The sequence below is a fragment of the Tursiops truncatus genome, chromosome 4, assembly GCF_011762595.2.
Source record: "Tursiops truncatus isolate mTurTru1 chromosome 4, mTurTru1.mat.Y, whole genome shotgun sequence".
Taxonomy (NCBI): domain Eukaryota; kingdom Metazoa; phylum Chordata; class Mammalia; order Artiodactyla; family Delphinidae; genus Tursiops; species Tursiops truncatus.
The window spans coordinates 96,961,511-96,978,869 of NC_047037.1; the positions used below are offsets into that span (position 1 = coordinate 96,961,511).

The 17,359-nt window shown below is 38.6% G+C and overlaps 1 protein-coding gene and 1 long non-coding RNA gene across 5 annotated transcripts in view; one reads left to right on the forward strand and one right to left on the reverse strand.

Moving 5' to 3' along the window:
* The window catches only part of LOC109547946 (uncharacterized), a 60,164-nt gene that overhangs the window by 18,500 nt on the left and 24,305 nt on the right, over positions 1 to 17,359 (forward strand). For both annotated transcript variants that reach the window (XR_004526430.2, XR_002173955.3), the window contains exon 2: positions 12,331 to 12,381. This is a non-coding gene — a long non-coding RNA (uncharacterized lncRNA). The remainder of the gene's footprint in view (positions 1 to 12,330; positions 12,382 to 17,359) is intronic.
* COL8A1 (collagen type VIII alpha 1 chain) overlaps positions 1 to 17,359 on the reverse strand; it is a 162,921-nt gene that overhangs the window by 4,994 nt on the left and 140,568 nt on the right. For all 3 annotated transcript variants that reach the window (XM_019923309.3, XM_073804339.1, XM_073804340.1), the window contains one exon: positions 2,406 to 2,736. In XM_019923309.3, coding sequence (XP_019778868.1) covers positions 2,406 to 2,733 — 328 coding nt within the window. In that variant the 5' untranslated portion in view covers positions 2,734 to 2,736. The remainder of the gene's footprint in view (positions 1 to 2,405; positions 2,737 to 17,359) is intronic.

Here is a 17,359-nt window from a genome sequence, read left to right on the forward strand (position 1 = left end):
AAAATCAAAGTTGCCTATAAGCCCACTACTCAGAGATAATCGCTTGACATTTATCTGTATTTCCATCTCATGTGTTCTATATATATGTACATATGTATGTATATATATGTGTGTGTGTGTGTGTATATATATATGTGTGTGTGTATTTCAAACAGTGTTGGAGTCATTTTTATTTTTTCCCTATTTAATGTTATACTCTATTTTTCTATGTCCTTGAATTTTAAATATAATATATGGAAAAATAATATTTCCTCTTGTGCTGAAATATACTATGATGTAGAGGATGACCGTCATTATCATGTAGACTCAGGGAAGAATAGAAGCATTTTATTTTTATTCTGTATGTGGTTTAATAACATCTTAAAATCTGTCCTCTAGAGTCAAATCGATGTGTTTAATTTCTTTAATATGCTGTAGGATTTCCTAAGCCTCAAATATTAATTCTTCAATTTAATAAGTTACTTCTCACTTGCAAATTTGGTTTTTAAACAGGAGTAGTGAATAAGGTATTTTAGGATGATAAACAGTGCGGAAAAGGAGTTAAACTGGATTAGCAGGAAGCTCAGCTTCTCTTTCTGGCCTTGAAATGAGACCTTGACTGGGTCACTTAAGCCATCAGCATCCCTGCTTGCCTGTCTGTACAGCAAGAATAATACACCCACACTACAAGATTAGAAAATAGATGTGAAAGGCGTTATGCTTTCTCGAATTGTTATCGAAATACAAAGCACATGTAATTATACTGATTATGCTATGCCTTGCAGAGAAACACAACTCTGGACCTCTCATGCTACTGAGAGTAAGGAATAACATAAAAAAATGAAATTGATGGTCCCAAAGTCTTATATTAACCATTAGTTGCATCTTAATCCTGACCATTGTATTTTTCACTGAGCTATTGTCAGGGAACAAAATAGAACCACAGAACTCATGTATTTTCCAAATTCCTCAGTTGCAATCTGGTACCCATCTGAATAAGTACAGGAAGTTTCAAAATCCAGGCAGGCCATTCAAGAAAGGAAGGAAAACAAATGACTGAGATAATCCCCTAAGTGGAATATCAGCTCCTAAAGGGAAGAAAACTGGAAATACTTCTTTTATGCTAATAGGATTACTACTGTGTGCTCTTGCTAAGCAGGAACTGTGTAGCTCCTTTGTCAAGAGAGCATCTGGGGCAGGGTCACATCACATTCATCAGGAATCCCTAATGTCTAGCACGTGCCTGGAGTATATTCTGTTCTTCCTTAGGTTTTGTTGAATGACCAACTGCAGCAAAGTTTTTTATGGTACTTTAGCATTTATTTAGTACTTACCTTATGTCATAGACTCTCTCAATAATCCTACTTTACAAATGAAGAAAAGTAGTTTCAAAGAGGTTAAATGACTAGGTTTCTCTCCTTTCTGGCCTCTAGGCACTCAGGCCTATTAGTACCAAATCCAGTAGTTCCCCAGAAGCAGAGCTTCCTGCTTTTGCAGGGACCAGTGGGAATGGCCTCCACCGCCTCAAAGGGAATTGCTACTCTGATTGCAATTCCTTTCCTGCAAGTGCTAGGTTTCCTACGTTTCTTATAACCCAACTGAGTTTATAAGAAAATGTCTCTCGGGAATTCCCTGGTGGCCCAGTTGTTAAAACTCTGTGTTCTCACTGCCAAGGGTCCAGGTTCAATCCCTGGTCGGGGAACTAAGATTCCACAAGCCACGCGGTGTGGCCAAAAAAAAAAAAAGACTTAAAAAAATTTTAAAAAAAGAAAATGTCTCTCACAGTGATAGGCATTTTGCTGGTGTTGAATAACTAATGAATATGCCTAGAAAGTAATGGAGAGATTTTCAGGTATCATCATCTCTAGGTAGGTATATAGTCTGTACTCTTTGGGCTCCTTCTGTAGATTTATTGATTGACATGTGTAACAACTTAATTAGAGCACTCTTAAAAACACATTTGTCTGGCACCTAGTTTACAAAGTGCTTTTATATGATTTTTTTAACACAGCAGGTTCTTATAACATTGCTCTCCTAGTTCTGAAGACTGACATCACTTCTTTTTTCTTTTTTTCCACTGCTATATCCCTTAGCATTTTGGCTTAGAGCCTGACACAAAAAGAGATGCTCATTAGTTGCTGTATGTTTGAATAAAGAAATAATGAGTAAGGGACTAAACTTATTTGTTATGAAGTATGCTTTTTGTCATTTGATGCTGTTGAAATAAGAAAGCACAACTTACAATAATTTTGTCTTTCTTCAAGACCTGAACTTTTCAAGGATAGGGTTTAGGACACAGGCAGTTAATGAATGTCAGTCACACATGCTAAAAGAAAAATGTCTAAAATTTAGCTCTCCCCCCCCCGCAGCGTATTGTTTAGGGTTTTGGAAAGCTGCTGTCTTACAGCAGAACCGAAGTATGTTACCTTTGCCTTTCTTGGGTGCTGCTTCCTTGCCCATTCTTGGTGCCGGCTGAATTTCCTTCATATATTGGGGTAGATGTGGATACTCTTTGCCATACTGCATGTGGGGCAGCTCCTTGCCCATGTTAAGGCCATTTTTACCCAAAGGCATGTGAGGTACTTGCTGGCCCAGGGGCTGGTATTGCGGAATTTGCGGTGGAATCTGAGGAGGAATTTGAGGTGGCAGCGGCTTGATGCCATAGTAGGCACCAGCTTGGATGAGCCGGACGGAACCCAGGGAAATGGTAAGCAGTACTCCCAGCAGCTGCAGAAGGGCAGGTGGACCAGCCATCACCTGTGGAGGAAGGTACGCACCAACATGGTGAAAACCAGCAGGCCAGGTGACAGGAGTTTACTTAGAGAAAGAAGGGAGAAAAAAAGAAAAGGAATCATGGTCTTTATTAGCAGAACTTCATGAGTGGAAGACAAATGGAAGGGAAGATGTCACCTTTCAATAGAAAACAGACAAAACCCAGGAAAGAGTAGGGTCTATCAAATGAAGGCAGCTGGTGGGATTGCAAGCTATGGGGAGACTGCTGGTTGTCCCTGAACATGAACTCTGCCCTCTTCCATAGTATTGGCACCCCTGACTTTCAGCTGGAACAGAGCAAGGCTAGAATTACGGCATTTCATTTAGAAGTGGCCACGTGACAAAGTTCTGGTCTGTTGCGTGTAGTTGTAATGGGTGCAACTTCCAAGAATGCTCCTTAAGGGGAGTGAGCATGTTCTTCCTCTTGCTTCTTCCCACTGGCTGGAATGTGGATATATATTACCCGGAAACAGGCCAGACACCATGAACCATGGAGTGAAAGCTGTGCATTGAGGATGGTAGAGCAACAAGCTAGAAGAAACCTGAGCCTTGGTTGAACTTGGAGGCGCCATATATTGATATTCATCCTTAAGTTTGGAATTTGTTTACGCAAGAGAGAAAGATTTACCTTCTTTAAGCCATTGTTATTTTGGGTGCCATACATTTGCACTGAACTTAATCCTAACAGATAGAATAGATTCTCCAAAATGAAGCAAACTTAGTGGCAAGTCATAACTTTGTTAGTAAGTGCTGAAATTCTGTTGTAAATGGAAACAGTTAATAATTTATAGGCTTTATGCCAGAGGCAGTAGTTTTTCATATGTCAGATGTCCTTTGGCTGCTTTGGTGTGGTCATAAACATACAAAGGTTAAAGAGCAAACAAGAACAACAATAAAAACCGAAGATATCTTCTGAATTGGAAAGAAGGTACTTCATGTGACAGCCCCAAAATGTCATTAAAAAAAAAATCACCATCATAATTATGTACATACAGGGATACCATTTCTTTCTTCTAATTATGTACTATGAAGTCATTTGTTCAGAATTAGGTTAATTGGACCTGGAGATCATTAAAGTTTATCTTTGTACTATTATGAAGAAAGGAGTTTACAAAGCATATTTGTTGTGTAAATAAGATAGAGATGTTTACTCGCAAGAATAAGCTGTTTTAAGCCTTTTAATAGCACCCTTTGCAAATTAGTAATTAGTAGAATAAGTATAAATGAGGTTTATCTGTTTATAAAAAACAGCTCGAGATGGGTGTTTGGAAACGCGCAGGGTTGAAGAACCAACATCCCAGGGAACTGCAGTTTTCACAAATTCCCGCTAGAGGGCAAGTGTGGTACACATTGACGTCTGCTCAGTTACCCGGAGGTCCTAAAACTACACATAAGGCTTTGCTCCCACATCTTATAGAGGGACTTAACGAAAATCTGAATCCTAAATGGAGTGTCATCATAATGCTGCAGAGAGAGAGATGGGACGTGGCGGGGTGGGGGGAGGGGGGAATTGGGGGGATGGAGAAAGAAGTGGCAAGTTTCTCACAATTTTTAATGTAACTGTCTTCTGGAAAACTTTGAGTAAACTTGAGTAAATAATTTAATCCAGTAACTAACTGAGTAAATAATTTAAGTTCGATTCTCCTAAGAGTTTGTTTTCTTTGCTTCTGCCTTATTTAATTCTGGATCATAGTTTTCCACTTCTTAGAAAATGTGGGTTGACTTTGCAACATCGTATTCAAGAGTAATGCCAAGAGTATGAACAGGCTACAGAAGAATTGGTTAATAAAAAGCACCTAAGAAAATATTTAGTAAAAATCTCCACCATGAAATTCACTGCATTACAATTTTTCTAAATATACTAACTAATCATTTTTTCCCCTTTGGGGTGAAAATGAAGAAACATCTGTCAGCAAAATGATTTATACAACTTGCTCTATTTCATAAGTCAGAGTAGTCTTCGAGAACTATTTGTTTCAAGTGTACTCTAAATGGGAGAAGATAGAAAGCTGTTATTTTATGTCCTTATATGAATGATTAATTGTTATAAACCATTTGGAAAGAGCCACAAAATTAATATTGATTTATACTCAATAGTCAAATTTATTTTAAATGGAAAAAGAACATCTGTTGTAAGTACTCAACAGTGGTTTATTGAGTATTTATGAGACACAATGAGAGACCCACCCAGGGATTACAAAGATGACTATAATATAGTCAATAGGCCCTGCTCTCAAGGAGCTTACACTTCTTTGTAGGAGTGACAGATGTGTAAACTATTAATGAGTAGCAAAGGATATGGGGGGGGAGTAAATTTTCTTCTCACTTCTGTTCTTTAGTATCTAAAATCCTTTCCCTTTGAAGTAACAACATTTCCCATTTTCCTTCATATTTTCCCAGAGATATTCTCTGAATATGCACACCCATTTAAGACAAATTACAGCCTGTTCTACGCACCACTGTTCCTTACTTTTTTTACTCATAAGACCAGAACTTCATCTTAATTTTGTGTATCTGAACAGATCCCTTCAACTTCTTTTGTTAAAAATAAGACTCAGTTGTTCTCTAAGCCCCATCTGACTCTAACATTCAATGTCTAAGGCAGTCACAAGAGAGCTGACAGTGGTAATATCTGGTGATGTGTAGCCTGGGATTTAATTCTATCTTTGGAGGTTAATGAGTTTCACTATTAAACCCTGAACTTGGAGTGATAATAGATAGCATGCTTGGTCCTTCACCCTTCCTTCAGTTCAGTGGCTGTGTTGGATTTACTTAATAATCTTCAAACCAGGACAGTCTAATGAAACACTGGAAAATTGGAAGAGGGTGAAATGCTTGGAAGAAGACCAGTTGAATACCAAAGGCCCACTGGGATTCTGCTCTACTACAATTATTTCCTCTCATAAGCTTGGCCTTTCTCTCCTGAAAACTACCTCTTTCAGTCTGCCATCTGCCGTTTCTCTGGATCTTTATTTAAATAAACTTCATTCAGTTTTAGCTTGAATATTTATGTAGGGGCCCTGGTTAGAATTTACCACTTGACTTATCCTTACTCATTTCCCTCTTGTCCCTGAGGATATTTTTGGTGATCAAAGTGGTGTGGAGATTCTCCCCAAATCACTCAAAAGAACATCAGATTTGTGTAACACTGTACAAACACCTGGCGGGAAGAAGGAACCTCAGAATTCCTGCTGGGGAGAAATGGTGGTAGTGGGTTTTCTTGCCTCTTTTTTCTTTTTCTAAGGATGTAGAACACAATAATGCTGTGAGTTCTGTTTAATGTGTTCTTGGGTTTCTATTTGATAACCGTTATGTGGTGTGTGTGTGCTTGAGTACATGTGAACATAAACATACATACTGTGTGTGAACACTGGATCTTTGCCAGCCAGGCTAGCTTAGTGATGGGTGTCATGTCATACAGGAAGCGCATTGTAGAAGAAACCAAAAGGCAGGAGTTGAGTTGTAGCTCTGCCATTCTCTGTGTTTATGACTTTCTGCAAGTCCCTTATCTTCACTGAGCTTCAGTTTCCTTGCTTATAAAACAGAAATTATAATCTCTGACTCTCCCACAGTGCTGTTCAAGGGCACAAATGATACTATGAATTCTTTGTAAGCCGAAAAGCACTCCTCACGTTTGTTATTATTAATGGAGTGTGACCAAAAAGACAAATCAAAACCAACTGAAATGTCAAAGACTTTCAAAAAAGGATACTAGCCAAAGTAAATGTGAGGTTAACTGCAATAATGATAAACCTAACATGAATAAAACAATAATGGCCATTAAAACGTACTTGTTAAAAATGGCAAGAAAGAACAGCTGAACCAAGGCAGTTATTCATTCTGGGGTCAGAGTCGCCAGTCCTGGTCATTTTTTGAACAGCCCTAAATGGTTCCCTATATTTGGGCAGGGCTGCAGAGAGTTTCAGTTTCCTCATGTGATCTGTAATGTATATAACAGAGTAATGTGATATATATTATTTTAGACGCTCCTCAGCATTTTATTTGTATGTTGATCCTCATGAGATTTTGGCTTACTGTCTGAAAGAATGTTTTAAGTATTTAAACCTTCAATCCTTGCCCTAAATCCAACTTTCCCTTTCGTATGGGACAGCTTTCCCTTTCCCTTTCCCAGCATGTCTGTATTGGGGTATGCGTGTGCATGTGTGTCCGTGTTGTGTGCGGTGTGGACAAGCCTCTCTCATCTGCTGCCGGGTGGCCCTCCTCTGTGCCCCCTACTTGCCCCCTCACACAGAGTTTGTAGTTTCTCAAGGCTTCAGATTCACCACACCTAAAACAAGGGAAAGTCACGCAGTATCCTACTCCTCCAATATTTACCAGAATTGTTTTCTTGGCTTTTCCATGCCTCTCAAAGAAAATTCTCTCCTGATTGATTGCTTTTCTCAGGGAAATTCATTCGCTAGATACAGATATTTATGGTATACCTACTAAGTGTTACAAACTGTTCTGGGGATTAGAGAAAGAGAGGTGAATTAGAGAGGTAAGTCCCTGATCTCATTGAACTCACATTCTAGTGTGGGAAGACATGTAATTAACAAGTTAAAAATAAATTTTGTAATCTCAGATTTAAGTGCTGTGAAGAAAATAAAGCAGGGGAAAGGGCTTGAAAATGGCTTGGGGTGGTAGATGCTGTTTTGGAAGGATGGTGGGGGAAGACCTCTCTGAGGAAGTAAATTTTGGATAGAGGTGCGAAGGTTGAAAGGTTTATTTTTCTCTCTTAAGACACAATACTGGAAAAAAGAAAGAGTCTTATTAATGATAAAGGTAGCTGTATGTGCCATTCATTAATGTAAACCCCTGTTTCAAGACTCTGTTCCTCATCTATGTCAGTCCTCATTTTGACCTCGTTTTTCATGGTATTCTTTTTTTTCTGGAGGATTCTTATTCTTTTTAAACCCCTCTCCATATTTCAACCCTACTGTATTGGTTTGCTGGGGCTGCAATAAAAATCGTACCCCAGACTGAGTGGCTCAAACAACAGAAATTTATTTCCTCACAGTTCTGGAGGCTAGAAGTCCAAGATAAAGGTATTGGTAGGCTGTGTTTCTTCTGAGGCCTCTCTCCTTGGCTTGTAGATGGCCATCTACTCCCTGCGTCTTCACATGGTCTTTCCTCTGCATGTCTGTGTCCTAATCTCTTCTTATAAGGACACAAGTCCTATTAGATTAGGGCCTACCCTTAATTTCCTCCTTAAAGACGCTATCTCCAAATGAAGTCATTCTGAAGTACAGGGAATCGGGACTCCAACATATGATTTGGGGGGACACAACTCAGCCCATAACACCTACCATTCCTCCAGACCAACTCAATTCCTACCTCTTCTGTAAAGTCTTCCCTACCTACCTCCTCAAACATCATTATTCTGCTAATACTACTGAAAGTTTAACACAAAGTTAAATATAATTCTAATCAACCTTATGTTTTTTTCCTATTGTTTTTTGTCCATTAGACCTCACCGTAATCGTAGGTTTCCTGAGAACCAGGAAAATGTGTGATATTCTTTTGACTTCCTCAACATTTATTGATGAACCCTTACAGTCAAAACTTGCAGTGTTGATAGGGGCTTTAGAAAATATCAAATTCAGCCTCATTCCCCATTTGGAATCCTTCCTACAACAGTTGTTGACAGAAGGCCTTCATATTTCCTACCTGAATATTAATAATGATGGAAACATTCATAAGGCAACTTACGACCTTCTTGTGCAACTTCTGTTGCTATTTTTATTATCTGAGCAGCTTATAGGGGAGACCCACTTTTTTGATTCATAAATGGCAGTGCACATGTAGGTTACTTTTAATGGGAGGTGGGGAAGTGGGTATTAAGAAATATATCCCCCAACTTGGCTAAGGCAAAAGATAGATGGTCACATGATCTTTTATTGCCATGTAAATAAGCCCACCTTAGGGTAATGGAACTAGGGATATGTAACTTTGTTGCATAATTTATTAGTATTACAGGACATTAACAACTCTATAAACTATGTTGATTAACCCCACTCAGGTTATGGTTTTATTGCCGTTTGGAATGTTAACCAGTTTTGTATCAAACTTAGCATTATCTCAGCATACTTTTTTATCTGCTCATTACAATGAAAAACCCAGATTTTTAACATTATATTTCAAATTGACTTTGTCATCATTTAAAACTTTGACATGTTCACTTACAAATGAGAATTGTGTTTTTAACATTTTGAGGATTATGATGGGGACACAAACTAAATAAAATCATAAATGTATGGTGTGTTGGATGATATGGAGAAAAACAAAGGAGAGGGTGGGTAAGGATGTTGAGGTGATGCTCTTTGAAACCCACTTTACTGTAGAAACTGAGCCTTCTGCGTTTGGATGGGCTGGCACCTGGGTTTTAAAGGAAGATAGAAACAACTCTAAATAATACAGGGTATGGAAAGTTGGCCTTCTGGGGGATTCCGGAGGAGATTAAGTGTGATTGCTGCGTGGGAAAGAGTCGGAGAAAAGATTTCCAATGGAGAAGCAGTCAAGAAAGGAAAAAGTCTTTTCAATTGAACTTTTTGTGTTTATAATAGGATACATATTGTAAATTCCCTCCTTCATTTCCTCAGAGATGAAGAAACTCTAACTCTTCTGATGATACCTTCAGAAAACCTAATTCTTTGGGGGGAATGGATTTTTGGGGGGTAGGTAGAAGAATGGTTTAGTGCTGTTTTATATTAGCATTGGGCAAAATCAGTGACTGTATTTAGAAAACCAGAACCAGAGGATGGCTAGGGGAGGAAAGGCAATAAACATCAAAGTTATAATAATATTAGCTACGTTTTTGAGCACTTACTTTATGCCAGCACCATGAACATACTTTAAATACATACAATTAATCCTTTGTCCACTTACTAGGTCTTTTATTTTTATTTTTTTTAACACTAAACTCTCTCAAATGATATCTCCCCATCCTGTATTTATACAGTTGATTATTTTACTGAAATTCAAGACTGTTACATTCCAAGTTAGAAATTTTAAATTCTTATTTGAAAAGACAAACATCATACAATATCACTTATTTGTAGAATCTAACTGATACAAATAAGCTTATTTACAAAACAGAAATAGACTCACAGACATAGAAATCAAACTTATGGCTACCAAAGGGGAAAGGGGGGGAGGGGATAAATTAGGAGTTTGGGATTAAAATATACATACTACTATGCATAAAATAGATAACCAACAAGGACCTACTGTATAGCACAGGGAACTATGCTAAATATCTTGTAATAACCTATAATGGAAAAGAATCTGGAAAATAATATATATATAAATATATGTTACATGTGTAAATTTTATATATGTATATAAACTGAATCACTTTGCTGTATCCCTGAAACTAACACAACATTGTAAATCAACTATATTTCAATAAAAATTTTTAAAAAGTAATTCTCATTTGATTATTGTTAGGAGATATCATCAATACATTAGATAACAAGGTGCAGATCTAATTATACATCCACTTTTCTCCATCTTGTCCTCCAAATTCCAAGGCTGCCTTTTTCGTTGAAATAAAGAATTTCCCTGTATATAGGAGAAGATCCTGGACTGGATCCCTTACTTTTTGCTTTGTGGACTAGGGACACAAGCTTGGAAGGTATTAAGGAAGTCAAGGTGAATATGCTGAGATGGATCCCAAAGAAATTAAACCATCAGATATTAGTCAATCAATCAGTGAAGGCAGTGGGCAAAAATATCCAATAAGCATTCATTAGTTTTAGTCAGTCTACCCAATTACACCTATTAGGACTGATACATGTATAAAACTGAACTTGAACATGTGCTTCACTGATGAATCCTGAATTTTGCTATAGTTAAGAGGTGCGAACAGCCCCACCACCTAGCTATGGGCAGAGCATGACCTCTTGGGACCTACAGAACTTGAGGTGTCAATTAGGTTGTGTCTTTGGCTCTATGGGCCACCCACATAACCCCTCTGAAATGGATGGCCAACTGCCACATTCCAAAAGTTCTCCAGAAGAGGAGATTTCACAACATTCCCTGGTAACCAACTGCAGGATTCACAGACCTACATTTCCTAATATCTAATCTGAATCTTTCTTGCTGAAATTTAAGCTCATTTCCTCTTTTCTATTCTCAAAGGAGGTGAGAAACATCTGGAGAATATTTTACTTAAAATAATAGTTCACATAATTGAAGTCTGCAATTAACTCCTTTTGTTTCTCTAACTGGAATCATGTCAGCTGCCAAAGAGTTTATAAAACACTTGAGAGAACCCCTAAAAGGGAAGTTCTAAAGTGGAACCCTTTTTTCGTTTTTAGCTTTTCTTCCCATAATATGAAGGCATCATTGTTTGCAGAGCACAGAGCACCTAAATGCTGGTTCTGACCTAAGCAAGTCACCTACTCTGAGTGGGCATCAGTTTCCTCATCTGCAGGACAGGGACATTGGCTAAATGACCTCAAGGTCCCCTCTAGTTCTAAAACTCTATGGTAGCTGTGAACATGAACAACAAATCCATACTTCATGGACAAATGATTTCATGAATGTACATGCTTAAGCCTTTTGGATGTCATCTCACACTTCTGGTTACTTTTCAGCATTTCACTCCCCCCACCTTCTACAGGTGGAGAGGGAGGGAGAAGGGTCTGAACAGCCCCCCTGCAAGTATCCCTCTGATGAAAGAAGGTGTATCTGACGAGAAACCAAAGAAAGAACCTAAATAAGAAATAAAATTTACAGACAAAAATGTGATTTATAACCTCTTTTATACCATATTCGAAGATTGACTAAAAGTTGAAGCTTATTGAGAAATCTTTAAAAAATGGCTACAAATGATAAAACCTCCCTACAATGTATAGGCTCAAAATGTCCCCCAGAGTCATTCAGCAAGTATGCCTCCTGTCATAGGAATGACAAATGAATACAAAGTATGCACCTTGGGAAGGCGAAGTAGGAAGTGAATAGGATGATGTAGTCGTTTTTAGGAGCTATAATGTTCTTTTTTTTTATATATATAATGTTCATTTTTGAAGAAAAATGGAAGATCCAAAATTTAGAGGCAGCTCTATAGTAAGGCAGGCAAAGATGAGGGCTTCTCAAGAATAAGACCCTCCCCATTCCATGGGCCCAGCGATGTGCAGCAAGGCAAATTCCTTCCTGGTGTGACCGAGAAGGGCTGGAGAGAACTCTACCATTCACATGAGCATCTTTCTGCCTTCTTGGCACTACTACAGCTTGTGTAAATGACATAATGTAAAATAACGGTGTTTTCAGGCCTTTGCAAGGGAGAGACGTGTGAGGAAGTCTCATCTAATGTAAATCACTGAACTGGACATTGTAAAAATATTTGTTAAGAGCAACTAACTATAATGTAATTTTGTAACATATAAATATCATGGACATGGAAGTATAGACTTCCAGTTATAAGACAAATAAGTGCTCGGGATGTAATGCACAACATGATAAATGCAATTAACACTGCTGTTTGGTATCTATGAAAAGTCGTTAAGAGAGTAAATCCTAAGAGTTCTCATCGCAAGGAAAACAATCTTTTCTCTTTCCTTTGTTTTGTATCTATAGGAGAAGATGAATGTTCACTCAGCTTCTTGTGGTCATCATTTCATGATGCATGTAAGTCACATCATTACGCTGTACACCTTAAATTTATACAGTGCCATATGTCAGTTATATCTCGATAAAAGTGGAAGGAAAAAAATATATAAATTTCATGGAACATTTGTTCACTGCAAACACTTTTATTTAATCCTGAACTCTGTGCAGACCAATGGGATTACAAGTGAATTTCAACCAAACAAAATTCAGCAATTTCCTTGTCATATGCATAGTTGAAATTTGGTAGTTGTTGTAGAAGTTGTTCTTAGTAAATAACATGAATGAATTGAATAAAGTAAAATGATAAAATCACACTCATTCCCAAAATATCTAAGGTTGCAGAGACTAGAAAGTTTAAACCAAGTTAGGTAAAAAGACAAAGGCACATAACTTGTTTCCTGAATGACCTTTATCCAGGTCCTGAACTTGAAGAACTTGGGGTCTTAGGGTAGCCTCTAGATGTGGGAGGGAGTCATAAGGAGGAGGAGATGGCCTGCCTTTGGACTCCAACTTTTCCTGAGGAAGGCTGTCATATTAGAAGCTCTTGCCTCTTCTACTTTTCTGCAATTCTCTGTGTCTTCTAGATGCTTCACTATTGCTCAGCATCTTACCCAAGAAAAGTTGAGAGATTAGGTGACACTCAAATGAGTTAGTTCTGGTCAAAGTTTTGAAAATTGAGAAAGTTGAAATATAAAGTACAGCAGGGCCAGTTCCCAGCCAGCCTGGGCACTTCCTGGAAGCAGGATGGAGAGCCCTTTGCCACCAGGGATGTTTCTCCCAGTATTTTCCTACGATGGTGGCAAGGAAGGACTGAAAAGCACAGGAAGGTCTCTTTTCTCTGTCCCATTCTGATTGGCACTTAGTATTTACTCTATCAGTATATCCAGAAGATTGAGCAAGCAAGCCAACTTCCTGTGCTAGCATTTTCTTCTAATTAGCTGGCTTTCATGGCGGGTAGACTCTTCATTTTAGTATTTTTATAGGAAACTGTGAAACAAACCAAAATTCCCTAAACCAAGCAAGAAATCCTAGCCTTTTCCGTCTTCCATAATACTAAGATATTTATTAATGAAATTACTGTATGGATGCATACATGTCTTTGTGGATTGAAAGGCGAGAGGTAGCGGACGCGAGGCTGCCAACTGACTTTTTTTTCACTTTCGAACTGGTGATTTGGGGGATTCAGGTGTTGAAGTTTTATTTAGCTAAGATTACTTTGAGCCACATAACCTTGAATGACGTGATGTTAAAAGTCGAGCTCTAGAGTTTCTATCACACATGGGCAAAATATTAAATCAAATCAACAGCACTTGGAAATAAAAATAATTAATAAATTTCCTCCATAATTTCTCTCCCCTCCCCCTGCCCACACACACTCATATGGCTAATCTCCAGTCAGAAGAGCAATCCTACTAAAGTTACAATATGTACCCCTGAAAATTTCTGAATTATATAAGAACTAAAAAAAAAATCTCAACAATTTCTTGGTCAGTAAAAATGTGAATTTGTTCTTTCTCTGTTGCACGGTTTAAGAGTAGCAGAGATCATTCCACAGGACTGTTCCCAAAAATGAATTGAAATACAAAAAAAATTGAGCTCTCAAGCTGGGGCTAAGCCTAAAATGCCAAGTTGTGATAAACTGTCAGCCACAGAGAGGGCAGTCTCTAAATCCACCACTTTTCAACCACAGCTCCATATAGATAATTAGCCTGCGTGGTAACATCCTGCCCTTTGAACACAGGCAAAGCACTGAAAGCAACCAAACCACAGCTATCTTGGTATTGGAAGTTCTGCTTCTTTCAGGGGTGGAATTTATTTTGAGGGAGAAAGAGATGGATGTGCTGTCTGGGAGGAAAATCATAAGGCTTTCACAGTTAATCCACTGAACATTTTTCAGAGAAAATGGAAGTGGAGAAAGGAAAGGACAAAGAATTATGTAATAAATGCCAGTTCTTGGAGATGCCTAAGTGAAGGAGGCTGGGAGTGTGGAAGAGACCTTCCTTTTTTTCAGCAAACTTTGCTACAGGGTACAAAGAATTCACAAAAATGAGGAATTGCACTGATAACCATGCTTTATAAGTGCTATTTCTTAGGACTTAGTGGGGATAGGAAACTGAATTGGAGATGAGAGACCTGGGGTGTATGTAGCCACCTCTCTGTCATGTTATACTCCTGTGCTTTTCAGGGCCTCCTCTTCCTAAACTATAAGATGAGGGGATTGAATTAGAGGGGGAAAGAGCCTAAATACCTGGAGGAAGCAGGGAGACCGGGGAGTGAGTGGAGTCGGCTGGCCAGAGTTTGCAGTGAACTAGGGAGCACTACCCTATCCAATGGGGCAGTAGTTGAACTACTCACTTGTTTGCCTGGTTTGGGCAGGTTTTCCAATTTTTCACGAGAAGCCACACATTGGGACATTTTGTGAAACTTCTTCATCTTGACACTTGGGGTTGATTTCTTTAAAAATAATGTCTGGTAGAAAAAACAAATGCCTACCTGCGAGCAGAATCCAACATTTAGGCTGCTGGGTGCCTTGGTATCAGATGGTTTCTAACATCTCTCTTGTGCTAAAACATTGTATGGGGGAATTCCCCTGCCTTTATTTGCTTAAATTTCTAACTCCTGGCATTGTTTCTCTCTACTGTGTCACGTTGATTTGTTTAATTATTAAATTCAACAATCTTATATGGAATTTTTAGGCACTACTATGTTAGTGGCTGGCTATATATAAAAATAAGTGAGAAACAAGGACATACTCTCAAGAAGTTTCCAGTCAACTATTGCAAGTTAGATCTTAATCTGGTGTAAGTGCTTCAATAAAGACAAAACAGACTTTAACCTGGACGGGGTGTGTGGGTGGCAGGTTGGTGAGACACAAGGTCCTTGAGGGACAGTGTTAGAACTAAGGTTTGAAGAATGAATGGTAATTGCTCAGCAGAGTAAGGAGGGAAGTGGAGGGTGTTATCTAGAAGCAGACATTGGCAGCTACAACAGTTAAAGGGCAGCTGTAGGGGATAATGTTCAAGAGCAGCAACTCTGAGCTAACCTGCCTGCATTAAATCCTGATTCTATCATGTTCTAGGTCTGTGATCTTAGACCTAGTTAAGGTTAAGTTACTTAACCTCTCTGTTCTTCCATTTCCTCAAGATAAGTTGGGGATGATGGTAACATTGTCTGTCTTGTGAGGTTATGGAGGATGTGAAGGGAATTAATGCAGGTAGAATGCCGAGAACAGTGCTTAGATATAGTAAGCACTGTATAGGTAGGTGTTAGTTATTATTTAAAGAGGGAGAAGGAGGATGACGAGAAGCAATAGCAGTAGAGGGGATTATGGGCACCTGTTCCACCACACTTAATTGCAGTCCTGTTTTTGAAGAATTTGAAAGATAATGATTTTTTGTCTTCACTTTGCTCCAGACCTATTATGAAAACTAGGCTGCCCAATTGTCCCCTTGCCTGAGATACCAAAGACAGGTCACGTATAGATAGCTCCTCCTAGGTGGATAACAAGTGTAGCGCCTGAGTTCCCACCCCTCAGCCCTTGCCCCACCTGCTTGTCGCCCGAGAGCACTCGGTTCAAATGCTCCATCTCGTCTCGCTCCCCTTTCCATAGAGAACTGGCCACTGCAGGCTGTCTTTGTATTGACTGTGAAGGGCTTTGGCTTTAACATTCAGAGAACCAAAGACATTTCTAGGCGGTGATGGCAGCAGGTTGGCCTTGTGGGAGCGGCTGCAGGACTTAGGCTATATTTTACTGTTGAAGGAAGTAAGATCCACGAGTAATAATAGCTATACTTTTAGGTCAGAAAAATAATCAGCTTAAGATCACTTTTTTTAGAAGCTTGATCTTTTCGTACTATTTTCAGGAACTTGAGGAATAATAATATTGGATAGTTCACATTTATTTAGTGTTTACCATATTCCAAGACTTGTGTCTGAAAGATTCATGTCCCCCTCCCCCGCACCATAGATCCTTGCTTAATTCAAAACTACACTGAGTTTTGTATCTGAAAAAACAGACTCAATTCAACATATGCTTCTTTTATAGTAAGTGCAAAGTAGTAACCTCAAATCCAAAATACCAAATAAATCCCAAATCTTTTTTAGCCACAAGCATTTATTTAAATAGAAAATATTAATTTTCCCCCAAGTGAAGCAAATTTGTAATGTATTTTACTTTGAACAATGGTCATAAAATCTACCAACTGGCTATGGGGGGCAGGAAGCTCCATATACAAGCTCTCTCAAGTGTCTGGAGCCCTGGGGTCAGACATTTATCTCTGGGGATTCTCTGCACCTGGTTCATAACTGTGTACAAAATAGGCTTTATAATTGCTTGTTGGACAAACATTGGGTTGGCCAAAAAATTCGTTTGGGTTTTTCGTAGCATCGCACAGAAAGACCCAAACGAACTTTTTGGCCAAGCCAATAAATGAATGGCACCATATTTTTATCCCATCTTCTCCCACCTTTTCTAAATGTTTAAATAAGATCTTGGGTGGTGGGAAGGCTGAGAGTGCATTACAGTTTCTGAATACTGGATCAACCTGCCTCTTCTCTCTGTCTATAGTTTTCATTCTCACTCCTGATTTTGTGTTCTAGTGTCCCCTGCCAACTCACAAGAAGGAGAAATCCTACATATTAGGCTTGCTTCCTTAGAAATCGAGTGCTCTTTTTGCTTTAAAAATAACAAACTTTGTAAAGACAGGGAAGGGTTGATTGAAGGTAACATAATCTTGAGATTGGTGATAATTGTCATTCATCACAGGATGCTTGTAATAGTCTCTATGGCTGCTCTAAAGGTCTTAGACTTGGCCTGAGCTGAATGACAGTATCACGGAGGCATTTTTCTAAATCCCCAGTCTTAATATTCAATTTAGGACTCTAAACCTCAAGTGAAAAATCCCTGAAGTTCTCACCCTCCATAAAGGTAATCTCTGAGACTCCATTTCCTTATTTGTAAAACCGAGAGTGTCAGATTAAATGATCCTCAATGTTC